We start from the raw sequence: 12,968 nt of genomic DNA, 5'->3' as shown, positions 1-12,968 counted from the left end.
GATGGCCCCAGGCCTTCCATCACAAGCCTTCTGCCTTAGACGGCACGTTCCCTTGTATATGTTAGCAACTGGGGTAGCACTGTGCTTGGATGGTGCTTGTTGAGACCTTACGGCCAGATCGTGCCTCTCCTTTGCTCAAGGATGGAATTCACCCAACAGATGAAGGCCTGGCCCAGTCACGGAGCCAGAGATGGAGGTCTCTAGGAGTTTTCAGATGCTGTTCTTTCTCTCATCTCTTCCCAGCTTCAGGAGTGAGGGACTGGGCTTCTCTCCTAAAGAAGCAGTACAGGGCTAACACCTGGGCAGAAAATGGGTGGCTAACCCTTAGAGAACTGGGAGCCCTTGGGAGCTCATAACTACCAAACAAAGAGATCTTCTTGGGAGTCTTTCTAGTGAGATCCCTCGGGTGGCTAAAGGGTAATAAAGGTGATCAGAAAAAAAGGAGGAAAAGGAACTGTGCAGCCAAGAGCATGCAGGATGCTACCCAGCCCACTTCCCTCTCCAAGTGCCAGACCAGATAATCTTCCTGGTCCCTCCAGGTCAATGGTTCAACGTCTGTTCATGTAGTGCCCAGGCTCATTGTGGTAATAGATTAGTAACCTAGATCACATGTTTGTTACTGTTTTTTTGGCTGTGAAGAGACACCGTAACTAAAGCAACTTAGAAAAGAAAGCAATCAGCTGGGGATTGCTCACAGTCTCAGAGGGTCAGTCCATGGCCATCATGGTCGGGGGCAGGGCATGACAGCAGGACAGAAAACATGGTGCTGGAACAGTGACTGACAGCTTATATTTTATCTGTAATTTGGAAACAGGAAGACAGACAGACAGACTGGCTGGCTGGCTGGCTGGCTGGCTGGCTGGCTGGCTGGCTGACTGACTGACTGACTGACTGACTGACTGAGTAGGCCTGATGTGGGCTCTTGAAACTCCAAATCCCACCCCAGTCACACACCTCCTCCAACAAAGCCACCCCTCTCTCAATAAGGCCACGCCTCCTAGTCCTTCCCAAAACAGTTCCATCAATTAAGGACCAAGCATTCAGATATATGAGCCTGTCAGGACCATTTTCATTCAAACCAACATAGACCACGATGGGTACTTCTTAAGCTGTGACGGCTAGGGGTGGGGATATGCTTGGATCACTGGGATGTCTTTTGGCTGTAATAGAGAATCCAATTACATGTGTATTCCTGGCAAGAATGGAAACTGGCATGGCCATGGAAAATAGAATAGTGTTTCTCCATAAAATTAAAGATGGAATTACAATATGACCCAGTAACTCAACTTCATGAAAAGGGACTCCAAGGGATATTTGTATAACCGTGATGCTAAGAACATTATTCATGCTAATCAAAAATGGAAGCAGCATGTGATGAAGGTGCCATCAGCCTTAGGAAGGAATCTCTGACGCATGCTGCAGCCTAGAGAAACTTGAAGACTTACTAAGTCAATAGCAATGGACGACGGTGGGGTAGGCAGCAAGTATCACTGATTCCTCTTATAGAAAAAATACATTTATAATTTATTTTTATTTTATGTGCATTGGTGTTTTGCCTGCATGTATGTCTGTGTGAGGGTGTCACAAGCCCTGGAACTAGAGTTACAGACAGGTGTGAGCTGCTATGTGGATGCTGGGAGTTGAACTTGTCTCCTTGGAAGAGCAGTTAAGAGTGCTCCTAATTGCTGAGCCACCTCTCCAAACCGTAAATGAAATCTCTAGAGAAGCCAAAGACAGAGCCTGGAAGCGCAGCCGCTAGGGCCTGGGATGGAGGGCGGAGTTTCTCCTGAGCAGGTGGTTTCAATTTGTGGCCATGAGGAAGTTCTGAAGCCACGCGGGTGATGGTTGATGTGGCTGAACAGCAGTCTGAGCGTGGTTAATGCCACTGAACTGTCTACTGAAAATGGTTACAGTGATGGGTTTTGCCAGGTACTCTTTATACATCCTTTAAGGATATGAAAGGGGGGAAACAAAAGCCTAAAAGAAAAGCAAGAGTTTGAGGCTCGCACAACTCTGATGACGGTAGGCAGATGTTGACGGGCAGGTGTTGATGTAGGAACAGTGTGACGCAGAGCTCAGAAGGCCACACGAAGGGTATCTGTCTGGTCCCAAGTTCCTCCATTCCCCTGGGTAAGGGCTTGCCCTCCAACAGCTCCAGCCTTACCCCTGGGCTCTCTCAGGTACAGTGGAGTACATCTTATGATCATGTCTACCAAAACCCGGGACTCGTCTCTTGTTGGCTCAAACTGAGCACTTTCCCAGCCTTCCACATTCCCACTAGCCCATGGGATGGCAATCAGCCTACAACTGCAGAAATCAGACCCTATGGCCAGGACGTGCCCGGGCAGGGACAAATTCAGTCTTAAGCTCTGTGCTGGGAACCTGGGCTGAAGGAAAGAACCATGTTTTGTTATATAAACCGCAAGAGGGAATAGCGGTGTCCCCAAAGCCAAACGGGGTATGTCTTCTAGAAAGAGAACAGATGCCGGCTGACAGAATAAAACAAGTATTTACATAAGCATCCACACAGTCGCTGTTTTGTCTGAATCTTCTTGGGAACCACTGAGCTAGGTTTGGGGGATAATCAGGTACTAGAGCCAAGGCCCACAAGTCACCCTGGAGGAATGACCTCGTGTAAGGACACAGACCCAGATAAGTGACAGTGTGATACATGCTTTAAACCCCTGGTGTGCCTGTCGCTCCACAGTGTCTAGAGGCTACTGTCCTACTTACCCTGATTACTGATTACTCTGACAGCCACGCCCACTCATGGATCTAGAACAGATGAGCTTTCCAGTGAGCCCCCAGGGGTCTAATCACGGAGGAGCTCGTCGACGACCCATGCCTCACGGAGCACTTAGTAAATGACTGTACACTTGTTTCACTTGTGTTACCAGACTGCAGCGGAGAAAAGAAAACAAAAGTGCCTTAGAGTCCGTAATCATTTTCTAGGGCTTACCATAATGAAAGTGCCACAAACTGGGCAGCAGAGAACCACGAACATATTGTCTCATGGTCCAGAGGCCGGAGATCAAGGTCAACTAGTGCATCCTTCTGAGGGCTACTAGAGACAGCCTGTCCCCTGCTCCTCCCCTAGCCTTGGGTGGCCTGCTGGCAATCTTTGGTAGGGACACATTACCTGACCCCTAACTTCCCATGGCATTCTTTCTGCGCATACATGCCGTTTTCACATGTTCACGTGGATGCTGGTCCACCAGATTCAGCATCCACCCTACTCAACTGTGACCTCATCTTAAGTAAGTGTATAATAGCTACCCTAAGTAGGATCATGTCATAGGGTACTGCAGGTCAGGGCTTTAACATATGAATTTGGGGTTGGAGAACACACTTCAGTATCTACAATGTCTATATCCTCTCCTACCAACAAATGTTAAATGTCCTCGGGACAAAAGAGAGGCAAGAAAGAGAAAGTCTCTCTGTATGACATATTTAACTAGTCAAAGAAACCCCATCTAAGATCGCCATCCCTCGGTCGCAGTTGGTTTGAAAGATTTTTTGACACATCCAATGCATACTGACTTTAACTTCTGTGACCATTGCTTTAAGGAAATAAGCCATGTTTGGATCAAATATATGAAGAAGCGTTAAGGTTGGGGATACAAAGGTGCTCTCCCAACAGCAGTTAGAGGAAATTAAACCTCTAGCTGATGAGTTTGGGTTCTATCACGCACAGGGTGTGCCTGGGTTTCATGTGGTTATAAAACATTGCACACAAGTGTATAAAATATACGCACTTGCCTTATAAAGTTTGCATAGCAGGTGATACTGTCAGAGAAACTTCATACAGTGGAAGTTCTACCCATTTCTTCCCACAACTGAACAGTGTTACATCAACCCCAACTGGGGGGTACAATACTTTCAAAATCCATCCTAAACATCCCTTCTCCAGCCAGACATACTTCCTCACCTCTGTTCATCTCTCCTGGCTTTTTTTTTTCCCCCAAGACAAGGTTCCTCTGTGTAGTCTTGTTTTGTAGACCAGGTTGGCCTCAAACTCACTGAGACTCGCCTGCCTCTGCCTCTTCCTCTACCTCCCCAAGTGCTGGGATAACAGGTGTGCATCACTATGCCCGGCTCCCAGTTCTTAAAGAGCACTCTTAGAAGGACAGTCCAAGCCCACCGCACCCCCTCGGAACAGTAGTCCAGTCCCATAAGCTCCTCACAAGCCAATGGCTCCACAAAACTTAGTGTTTCTTAAATTCTTTGCAGTTTGTTAAGGTTAGACCCTTCCTGGTTATCTTTTAATGGATCTCTGTCGTTCTCTAGGCTCACGGTCTGTTCCAGGATAATTCCCAAAATACCTGTCTTGTTTAACTCAATTGAAGGAATTCTCTTAAATCGTTTTAAATGTCAAAATATTGCATCTTAGGGGAAAATATAATAGAAAATTAATTCTGAGCCTTTTCTATGCCCAGGTTGGTAGTTTCCTCTCCTGCAGTGCCATCAGTCCCTCGTCGGCCATTTAACGTGAAAACGTTCTCATTTTGTCACATCACTGTCATCGTCACACTTGATCAGTTAGATGCATACACAGGACCACAGAATATATATTGGGAAGTATACATTCTGCCCATGGGGCAAGTGAGAGCTGCAATACAGCCTGGAGCCTGCCCACTGTAGTCAGAGACTAAGCCCTCAAAGAAGAAGGGACACTTACTAGCTGCATGAAGCTACATCAGCAGCTGAGCCCTAGGCTGCAGGCTGTCTGTGCAGGTGTGAGGCCTTGAATCCGTCTACCCGATGGGGAGGCATTATCTGACCTAAGCAGAGTGTCCTCAAGCTAGCAATAGCCTTGTACATGGATCTCCACCAAGTGGCTAAGCCTAGCTGGCTTAACACTTCTCTCGGGGTATGGGGTCAGCTTTCCCGTTGTGATGGCCATTGAGTCAAAGTTCTCCTTATAGGCCTTTGTGAGGTCCAGAATTTTAACAGAAAGTAAAAAGGACTATGATTGGGCAGCATTGTGATATGTTGTGGTAATCAAGTACAGCTGACTGTGTGCAGTGACTGACTGACCGTCTGGGATCTAGACTCTGTTCCTTTGCTGGCTTGCATGGCTATGGTCTCCACAATCTGCTTTTCTGTGTAATGGAGGGCAAGGCCTGAGAACAGTTGCTTAGTGATCCCTTCCGTGTTCTTGGAACCACAGAATGAATGTGAGTGCAAAAAAGGATTCCGAGGAAACGGGATTGAGTGTGAACCAGTCATTTCGTGTTTGGAACAAACAGAGAAATGCCACCCCCTGGTGAGTTACTTGACGCTTCCTTAAATACTACAAAACACACACACAAAATTCTTGAGAAAGAACAAAAATCGGGTTGTGTGGTCACTTCTTGTGGCGATGGTAGAAAATACCTGAGCAAACAACTTGAGGAAGAAGGGTTGACTGGCTTCTGGTTTCAAAGGCTTTACTGCATAGTCACCTGGCTGTATGAGATGTGTGTGTTGAGGCAGAGCACTGTGGTAAGGAGCGTGGCAGAATCAAAGTGCCTCACTTCCTGGTGGACAGATGCCAGAGAGGAAGTAGTTGGAAGCAAAGCATGACACCATGGACATGTGCCCAGTGACATCCTTCCTCCAACTAGGCCCAACCTCTAGGATTTTTGGCCACCTCCTAGTAGTGTCATTAAATTTTAAGCCCATCAATACAGTCACGTTGATGAAATCAGGTGCTCCATGACTTAGTCGCTTCCCCAAGCCCCACCCCTGAACCTGCTGCAGAAGGGAGCAAGCCATTAACACAGTATTCTTTAGAGAAGATGCTTCATATCCAAACCCTAGCTGCTCTATCTTGTCTGTGCCTAGCCACAAACAAAATCTCTCACCTCCGAAGGGCGTCCCTAAACAGAACCCAAGCAGCTAGTGCAATCTCTGCTCTATTTCAAAGCTTAGAAGAAACCGCGTGGGTTGCCAGAGAAGATGCCAGGCAGGAGTTGAACTTTAATCTAAGATACAGAGAGAGTAAGTTTTGGGCAAAGGCTCGGTGTGCCCAAAATATTGCACAAGATTAAGTTTATACTAAAATATATTCATCAATCTGTCAGAAAATCAAATTTAACTCGCAGATTTTTCATTTGCTAAATCTGGCAGGCATGGAAAGAAGGAAATTTGTTGTGACTCAAAACAGCAGGCAAGAGCATCCGGCTACAACGCTGGCATCCCTGGGTTGCTTCTACTATCTTTTAGACTGTACTTGCGGGGAGGGGGGTGTTGCTGCTGTTGTTGTTGCTGCTGCTGCTGTTCCTGTAAAACCGGGGATCAAACTCAGGGCCAAGTGCAAACATTGCAAGTGTTCCCCTACGCAATTCCCAGGTCTGAGCTCAGAGCTCTTATCTTGGAGGCGACCTTCTCACAGATGCATGTGGGTCAGTTCTAACATTAGGAAAGCAAGCTGTTCCCTCCACCTTGGTTTTCTCAGGCCACCTGTCGGTCTACTTCTTCTGGTGCTTGGAGCTGCGTTTGTCGAGAGGGCTATGAAGGAGATGGCTTCCTGTGCTATGGAAATGTGCTCGTGGTAAGTCCCTGCTGAGAACCTCAAGTGCAAAGTCGCAGAGAGAGCTCACGGGGGCCTGGGCGTCTGTGCTTCTTGCCAGTAAGCTAGACTTACCTCCATCTAACAAGCATGTCCCAATTGTAGCCCATAGATCTGTGCACCCCAAGATAACTATGATCCAAAACCGGTTTGTGTAAAACATTATCAGATCTGCTTTCTCACTTTTTCCCCCTTTGTAATTATTCTTTGTTATGTGGTTCTCAAGTGTGAACTCTGTAGATGACAACATTGTCTTGTGTTGTCAAAGAGTTGGACACGCCTACCTCTAAAGCAGCAGTTCTCAACCTGTGGGCCGCTACCCTTTTGGGGACAGAATGACTCTTTCATAGGGGTCACCTAAGACCATTAAAAAACACAGACATTTACATTATGACTCATAACAATAGCAAAATTACAGTTATGAAGTAGCAGTGAGAATAATTTTTGGTTGGGGCAGGGAGGGTGGGGTCACCTCAACATGAGGAACTGTCTTAAAGGGTCACAGCATTGAGCAGGTTGAGAACCTCTGTTCTAAAGGCCAGTCAGGTCCCTGAGTGTAGAGGCCACCGGCAGTTCTTGCTCGGAGGCTCACATAGCTGGTGTGCAGGTTCACACCAGCCTGGGGAGGCTGGTTCTGTGGACAGCAAAGCTCAAGAGGGCGTGTCCAGAACCTCACTGAGATAAAGTTTCTGTGTTTTTTTCCCCTCCCCTGCCCTCCTTCGAACAAATGGATAAGGAACTATCGTTCCTCTCTGAAGCAGCTATGTTTCACCAGTGGATCACCGTGAGTCCTGCATTCACACTTTCGCGTCGGCAACAAAAACCATTCTAGAGATTGGGAGTTTGTGCAGTAGAAAAATGGAAAGGGGACTGGCAGTGCGGGGTGGAGTAGGGTCCTGAGCAGCAGCTCCCCACCTTGCCTGCACTTTATTATCATGGAGGCAGGGGCATCCCACCCCTGGAGACTCTGATTTGATAAGTCAGAGGCTTGGCATGGAGCCCAGTGCTAACATGTACAGCCAAGCTGGAAATTGCTGGTGCAGGTTGTTTGTCCCTTTAAATAAGTATGTGCCCAAATCGGTGTTGCTTAGTCAGCACTCACTCAGGAAACAGCTCCCCGTATGTTGCAGAACATTCCAGGAACTACTTGTTTTCCACAGTGGAGGCTCTCTGTACAGCCCTCTCCATACAGGCAAGGCAGGGAACTGCTCCCTCTCTGGGCTTGTCAGCTTCCTTGTAGCCACGCCATCTACAGTCTCCACGTGCAAGGCCAGCCCAGGTGCAGGCTAGACAGGGCACATTTCCCTCCAGCCTGCTTTAAATGCTGTTGCGTTAGAAGTTTAACATCACTTGTGGTGGGAGTATTCACCAGGAATTAACAAGTTCTACAAACTAAGATTTAGGGGTATGGAGTCAGTTTTTATTTTTGGTTGATTTTTTTTTTTCCATCCAATTGTTAAACATAAAGTAGACTGTCAGGGCATGAATGAGATGTAGTTAAGTTTGAATCAGGCCTTCCCTCTCTGCAACCTTCTTACAGCCCTACATTAAAGACACGGAAAAATTCGCATAGTCCTTTGTGTGAATGCTTATGTGTGCGAGTGCGCGCGCGCACACACACACACACACACACACACACACACACACACACACACACACACACACACACACACAAAGACTATCTGGCTTTTCATTCAGCCTTACAATGACAAAGTATGAGGCAATCAGGAAAATCTATATTGTTATAAAGTTCTGCACATTAAAGAGGAAAAAGATTGAGTCTCAAAAAAGACTGTAAGTCATCAGCCAAGGGCTGGGTGGAGCTGGGGAGGGAAAGCCTAGACTCTTCCCAGCATTCCTGGGGTTACATCACGTGGGAAGCCACTATCCAGCTAGCCCCCCACACTAATCAGACCACTTTCTCTCTGCCTGTGATTCAGAACACTTCCCTGCAGTCCATGCTGTCAGCCACCTCGAATCTCACTGTCCTCGTGCCGTCCCAGCAAGCCATCGAGGGCATGGACCAGAATGAGAAAGCCTTCTGGTTGTCAGGGAACAATATTCCAGCCCTGATAAAGTGAGTGTCATTTACCTTATTTTCCATGCTATGCGACTGGCATCGGGGGTGAACATTCCTAAGTTCAGTGTAGAGGAGCCCCATGATCCGTCACTAAAATTCCCCTAGCAACCCTCCCATCAACCATCCTAATGCTGCAACCCTTTAATACAGTTCTTCATGTTGTGGTGACACACAACCATAAAATTATTTTCACTGCTGCTTCCTAACTGTAATGGATCGTCATGTAGATATCTGATATGCAGGATATCTGATATGTGACCCCCCCCTCAAAGGGGTTGCGACCCACAATGGAGAACCACTGCTAAACCAAGCAATGTGCTTTGCGTATCATTTAGTTAACCCTCCCAACACCTCTGAGATAGCTGTTACAATCATTCCCATGTGACAGATGTGGAAAGTGAGGCTTTATGAGTGGTTAATGACTCTATCCAGCTAAGGCAAAAGTGAGTGTGACATTTGAGTATGGGAGCCTGGCCCCAGAGCTTATTTCCCTGTTCAGTGATACTTCTTAGTGCATGGATATTTGATTGTGATTCTTATGGTCTGCTGCCCTAGACACCACACCCTACAGGGCACATATGGAGTGGCCGATCTGCAGACCCTGGCGTCCTCGCGCTTGCTAGCAACATTCTTGCAGGGAAGCTTCCTTCACCTGGACAAGGCAGATGGGGTAAGAGCATCTGGCTGTGTAGAGCCTGGCACCTTTGACCATGTTGTCCTTTCTGATTTTTGTGGTGGAAATTTCCACATGTGTACAGAGAGAACAGAAGCCTGTGTGAGTGCCACCCAGGTGCAACAGTGATCACACACATGCACATTTTAAAAAGAAGAAAGAAAAATGAGGGGGCAAACAGAAAAACTACTAGTCCACAGAAGTTTATTCATTAATTTTATAGTCCCTGGAATCAAACATCTGACAAAAGCAACCTGAGGGTCTATTCTGGCTCATGGTTTGAGGATACAGCCTGTCATAAAGGGAGGTCATGATGGCAAGAGCTTAAGGCAGGTGGTGACACTGCCTGCAGTCTGGAGACATTAATGAGAGGGTGTTCCGGTAGCTTTCTACATTTTATGAAGTCCAGGACTCTAGCCCATGGACTAATGTTACTGATATTTACAGCAGGTCTTCCTGCCTCAACCTATTCTAAAGAGACCCCATAGACCTGCCCTGGACTTGTTCCAAGGTTCCTAAATCACACCAAGGTGACAATCAAGCTTAGCCATTACAAAAGGGAAAATCGGTTTTATCCAATGCAGTGTCTCTGGGTGTATCAGCCATACTCCCCATGCCTGGGGGTTGTTGAGCAACACAAAATGGACCCCATGTTTGTATTGGGGTTTTGTTGGGGTTTTTGTTTTGGGTTTGTTTGTTTTTTGTTTTGTTTTGTTTTGGTTGGTTGGGTTTTTGTTTTGTTTTGTTTTGTTTTGTTTTTTGTCTTACTACCTCTCCATTTGTTTTGATTTTCGTGTGTGTGTGTGTGTGTGTGTGTGTGTGTGTGTGTGTGTGTGTGTTAGTTAAGAGAGAAAGAACACAGCTAGGTGAGGAAGAAAGTGCGGAGGGTCTAGGAGTGGGGGAAAGGGAAATATCAAAATATGTTGATTGAAAATTTTAATAAATTAAAAAGGAATAGCTCTCAGAAGCAGACATCTAAAATGCAGACCAGGGAGGTCCTCTTGACATGACCCAGAAAGGGTGAAAGATGCTCAATGCCACACCTTTCGTTCTGGTGTAGTTAACTAAGACTGATGACTCACAACCTCCTGGTGGAGCCATCAGCAGTAACCGGATGTCATTTAAGTTAGCCGGACTATGAGTCTGTAGTGAGTGTTGACTCTGCACACAAGTGCATCCTGGTGTTAGAGCCAGGGCAGTGGCCACTGGAAAGTGGCGCTCCAGAGAGCCTGCTTGCCTGGCATTCCCGGAGTCTGTCAAGGACTCCCATGCCAGTTCCATGGGGAGTCTGGCTTCGTGGCTGTGAGGGGCTGAGTGTTAAAGTCTTTCTCTGAGTTGGGCAAAGGGAAAATGAGCAAGGGTTCTAGCAAGCAGTGAAGACTGCTGCTGCCCTAACTTGGCAGAGATGGCTCCCAGCTTCCCGGCTTCCCAGCAGCCTGAGCACTAAGAAAAGAACCCATGGAGTTGAGCCTAAATAGCAGGCTCACCGGCTGATACAGCAAGCAGAAAATCCTAACATGCAGTTCTGTGGGGAGTTTATAAATCTTTTCTAACTCTTTGGAAATTCTCTCATGTTGTATCCTGAATTATTTAAATACTAATTTGGGGTAAAGATTTTGGGTACAGTTGGCTTTGTGGAACATGAGTTTAACCTCAGCCCTGAAGAAAGCAGAGGCAGATGGAGCCTGTGAGCTCAAGGCCAGCCTGGTCTATATATAGCAAGTTCCAGGCCAGCCAGGGATACACAGTGAGACTCTAACTAATAAAAAATTATACACAAATATAGAAGTGTAAGTATACAACTGGTATATGAACACATTCTGTGGAGTATTGCACAGCTGGGTGTATCTGCTTAACAACAGCACCCTACATAAATCAAACAAGCAAGCCAGGCCTGATGCTGTGGGACTGTGATCCCAGCTGCTCCAGTGGCTAAGGCAAGAGGATTACAAGTTAAAGCCTTCTGGGGTACAGACTGATGTCATGGCCGGCCTGGACAACTTAGCAAGTCCCTGTTTTGAAATGAAGGCTAAAAGAGGATTGGAGATGTAGCTCAGTGGAAGAACACTCATGCAGAGTCCTCCATGTAACCTCCAGTGCTCCCAGACAAATCCATCACATAGCTGGAAAGAGAGGACTTAAATGTTGTCATCCCAAGAAGAAATAAATGATTCAGATGATGTTGAGCCTAAGTGTCCTAATTACATCCTTGTGCAGTGTATACAACGTGCCGAAGCACCACACTGCACACAATAGGTAGGCATCATTATTAATTTTTTTTAATTTACAGCATGACTTTGTGTATGCTCATATAGTGTGATAAAGTCAGGCTAATCCATCCATTTCTTAGCAATATTACCATCCACCCTGCATGTCACAGGCTGTACAGGTCCCCAAATAAATCAATCAAGGCCCTGACCTAGAGGAGATAACCATCAAACATGTATCTTTCCTTAAGTTCATTACGGCATCTAATACAATAAAAACATTCCATCTTAACAAAAAGAGATGTGACAGATGGCCTAGTGTATCTCCACAGTCTCTGTACATGGAGGCCCTTTTCCTAAGATCCAGAAGAAACTGCAAACAGAGGTCGCAGTGGGGAAAAAAGAGGAAACCAAAAAGACTGGAGCTCAGTTGCTTTTGAATGATAAACAGTCACTGTCTATATAAGTTTGCAGTGATCTCTGTTTTAAAACAAAAAAAAGTACCACAGACTGGGGCTCTAGTAACAGTTGGTATCCTCGTAATTCTGAACACTTCTGGAATTCCAAGATCAAGGTGTTGGCAAGAGCTGGGTCCCTGTGAGAAGGAAGGAAGGAGATGCTGGGGCTGCCTCCTTGGCTTTTTGATGTCTGTGTTACTGATCTAATGGGCTCTTCGCTCTATGGTGCTTTATGTGATTTCCCCTACTTTTTTTTTTAATCAACTAAGAGACAGTGGAACAGACTGACAATGGCAGTACACCCCTCACGTGGAAGAAAGCCATCTTTCCATTTGTGTGTGGATGTCTATCTGATTGTGGTGTCTAATGGGTCACAATTTAAAGCATTTCATGGATGAAAACTATGACAGTTACTGTTGCTCAGAAAGCAGGGACCCCAAAGGTAACGCGACCCCCAAGTGCACTCACCTTCCCACTGCGTTTGCACTTGCAGAATATCACCATTGAGGGGGCATCCATTGTGGACGGTGACAATGCAGCCACAAACGGAGTGATACACATCATCAACAAGGTAAAGATGCCCCTCCCCAACAGCCAGAGCTGCATCCTCCTTTGTGGTGTCTTCCTACATAGTGCTGTTTGGGCAAATAAAGAATACTTAAGTCTTAACGTCAAATGAGCCTTACTGTGCTTCGCTAGCTCTGCTGTAACCTCATGGATCATGGATGCTCTCTTCAGTGGATGCTGCTATAACCCGCCCCCTTCATATTTGCAGCAGGGCCTCTGTTGCATGTGGCCTCACATAAGCTTTCTCTCTCTTGTGTATAAAAACATCTTAAGAGACACGAGTCTAAAATCAAGAACAAAGGGGAGAGCAATTGATTGCCATAATTCACTCCCCTCTTTGCACTATTGTAACCTAAAGAGGGGTACAGAAAAACCTAAGAGAAAAAAAAATAGGAAAGCACAGGGAAAATTCCCCTAAGACTTTCACTTT

At 46.3% G+C, this 12,968-nt stretch overlaps 1 protein-coding gene across 1 annotated transcript in view; it reads left to right on the top strand.

Moving 5' to 3' along the window:
• Stab2 (stabilin 2) overlaps positions 1-12,968 on the top strand; it is a 168,347-nt gene that overhangs the window by 75,090 nt on the left and 80,289 nt on the right. Inside the window, exons 26-31 of the mRNA XM_051172938.1 lie at positions 5,171-5,266; positions 6,440-6,535; positions 7,290-7,337; positions 8,494-8,630; positions 9,189-9,303; positions 12,465-12,542. Coding sequence (XP_051028895.1) covers positions 5,171-5,266; positions 6,440-6,535; positions 7,290-7,337; positions 8,494-8,630; positions 9,189-9,303; positions 12,465-12,542 — 570 coding nt within the window. The remainder of the gene's footprint in view (positions 1-5,170; positions 5,267-6,439; positions 6,536-7,289; positions 7,338-8,493; positions 8,631-9,188; positions 9,304-12,464; positions 12,543-12,968) is intronic.

This window comes from Acomys russatus, chromosome 31, assembly GCF_903995435.1.
Source record: "Acomys russatus chromosome 31, mAcoRus1.1, whole genome shotgun sequence".
Lineage (NCBI taxonomy): Eukaryota > Metazoa > Chordata > Mammalia > Rodentia > Muridae > Acomys > Acomys russatus.
The sequence above is the reverse complement of the archived record's forward strand: the minus strand, read 5'-3'. Positions and strand labels throughout refer to the sequence as shown.